At 46.6% G+C, this 2,318-nt stretch overlaps 1 protein-coding gene across 1 annotated transcript in view; it reads left to right on the top strand.

Annotated features, from left to right (window-relative positions):
• The window catches only part of LOC106521653 (uncharacterized), a 3,330-nt gene extending 1,814 nt beyond the window's left edge, over positions 1-1,516 (top strand). Inside the window, exons 2-3 of the mRNA XM_014014302.1 lie at positions 81-873; positions 1,460-1,516. Coding sequence (XP_013869756.1) covers positions 81-873; positions 1,460-1,516 — 850 coding nt within the window. The remainder of the gene's footprint in view (positions 1-80; positions 874-1,459) is intronic.
• The last annotated feature ends 802 nt before the right edge of the window (positions 1,517-2,318 follow it).

The following is a 2,318-nucleotide window of genomic DNA, read 5'->3' as shown; positions in this document are numbered from 1 at the left end:
GAAATATATTTATGTTTGTGGTTGTAATGTGACAAAATATGGAAAAGTTCAAGGGGTATGAATACTTTTGCAAACCACTGTATTCATTCTTGTATGGATCAGAAGCCGTGGGTTGGAATGTTTCCACATGTCACTTCGTCAAATGAGGCAGGCCATAACATTGTCACTTACAAAACATTTTCTATGCAGGACACACAATTGATTAAACAAAAGTTACCTGATTTGAATGCTGGGGGGTCATTGTGGATTAAGGCATTTTTAAAGGCCTGTTCTGGCATGGTTCCGACAATGGGTGATTTTAGACTTGTGTATTGTGCGTGCACTAGCTGGGGGGCGCTAACAGAGCTCGAAGGAGCTGTTGCTTCATTTGGTGTTCCAGACGACACACCTTTAGAAAGGTGGGTACATGCATTGTGGCCTAGGATTAGAGACAGATTTCCAATAAACATGGAGTCAGTTGAGTTGAATAATATCCCGCCACGAAAGGATGAGAGAGGGTCAGTTTATCTGGCGAGGGTCAGAGAGTTATGGGGGCCTAAAATTGGTGTGGATCCAGTTTATGATAGGCCTAGCTGGGTAATGTTCAAGTCGGCAGTATTAACGCCCCAGACTGATCAGGTCAGGAAGCAGCTGGAGTGTGTTGTGGGGTTAGACAGATTAGATTATGACTTGTGGAGTGATCATGTGGTCCATTTTATTGACAAACAGGTGAAGGACAAACAGGCTGAGCAACAAGAAATGAAATCCTTGGAGGCACAGTTAGCTAAGTCTAAACTGAAAGATCTGAGAGATAAAGTGAACCAGCCAAAAGAAAAAAGTGCAGTTCAGATGCCTCAGTTAGTGGACATGCCTCATGGAGGGCCGCAGCAGGAGGTTTGGGTGCAGGGAGCAGGGGGGCCGAACAATAATCAGCCTCAAAATTTTCAGCGTCACCAATACCCACCTGTTAGACCCAGGGGAATGAGAGTGGGTCGTAGAGGTAGATTTTTCAAAAAGGGTGTAAGAGATTACAAGACGGACGCATGTTTTTTATGTGGGCAACTGGGGCACTGGGCTAATGAATGCCCAACAAAGTTTGGGGTGCCCATGCAGCAGGGGGCAGGTCCAGCATTTGCACCTCAATATTATCCATCACCACCATTTCCACATACAGCACCGACAACACATAATGGTCAGCAGTCCTTGGGGGCAGCACAGAGGGGTGGTTTTCAGATGCAATGGGGTGCCAGGAGCCAGCGATGGGGGCCCACAAGAATCTTGACCCTATGACAAAACTTACAGTCTGCGGTCGAGAGGTGATGTGTCTTTTGGATACTGGAGCAAAATACAGTACAGTTAATGAGCCACTGCCGTTATCTGATATTGCGGTCCGAGTCGCTGGCTTTTCTGGAAAATCTGAAGAGTGGACTTTGTCTGAATTTGTGCCCTGCCAGTGGAACAATCTCCATTTTTACCACAGGTTTCTGGTCTCAACAAACTGTCCAGTAAATCTCCTGGGGAGAGATATCCTGTGTGAGCAGAATGTGGGTCTGCTGCTGTGCCCAGACCGGATTGAAATTTCATTTCCGGATGGACAGGTGCAGGTGTGTTCTACAGTCAGTAACACATCAGCTCAGATGTTGTTGGGGGGCATCTGAAGAGGCACCGGAGAAAAACCACATGGTTATATGGTGGGGATTGGTTCCTGAATGTCAAGCCATGCCGTTGTGGACAACAATGTCCAGCTGGGGTCCATGGATTAACTCTCTCAGACATTATGGCATGCCTGCTGATGCTCTGCACTGCACGATGAACTGTGCCCTGACAGATGATGGAACTCATGACATTTTGTGGGCTGAACTTCAGAGACATTGTGATGACACTGGTGAAAACCCGCTGGTGGAACTGGGGGACATTTTTGTGGCACCGGACAGAATTGCAGCAGAAGTGAAGCTGTCATCACCACTGAAGGAGCTGTATGTGTTGAGTTCTGGTTCTGCACCTCATGTCGCCTTGAAGGTGGCTGTGGGCTGTGAGGGAAAGTCATTGGAACCTTTAGTCAGATCTTGCCTCATGCTGGATGACTGGGAGGACATTAACACAGATTTGCGTTATTCACATTCAACAGGCATATACAGGATAAAACACACTTCAATCACATCTCTTATTCCTGAGAAAAAGTGGGTGGTTAGGACACATGAGAAAGAGAATCTCGACCATCCAAAAGCAGCAAAACTGTTGGAACAGTTACCTGTGACATTATGGGCAAAAAACAACACAGATGTGGGAATGCTGGATGTGGACCCTGTAAAAATTGTTTTGAAGCCAGGTACGGTTCC

The sequence above is a fragment of the Austrofundulus limnaeus genome, unplaced genomic scaffold (assembly GCF_001266775.1).
Source record: "Austrofundulus limnaeus strain Quisiro unplaced genomic scaffold, Austrofundulus_limnaeus-1.0 Scaffold114, whole genome shotgun sequence".
NCBI lineage: Eukaryota > Metazoa > Chordata > Actinopteri > Cyprinodontiformes > Rivulidae > Austrofundulus > Austrofundulus limnaeus.
The sequence above is the reverse complement of the archived record's forward strand: the minus strand, read 5'-3'. Positions and strand labels throughout refer to the sequence as shown.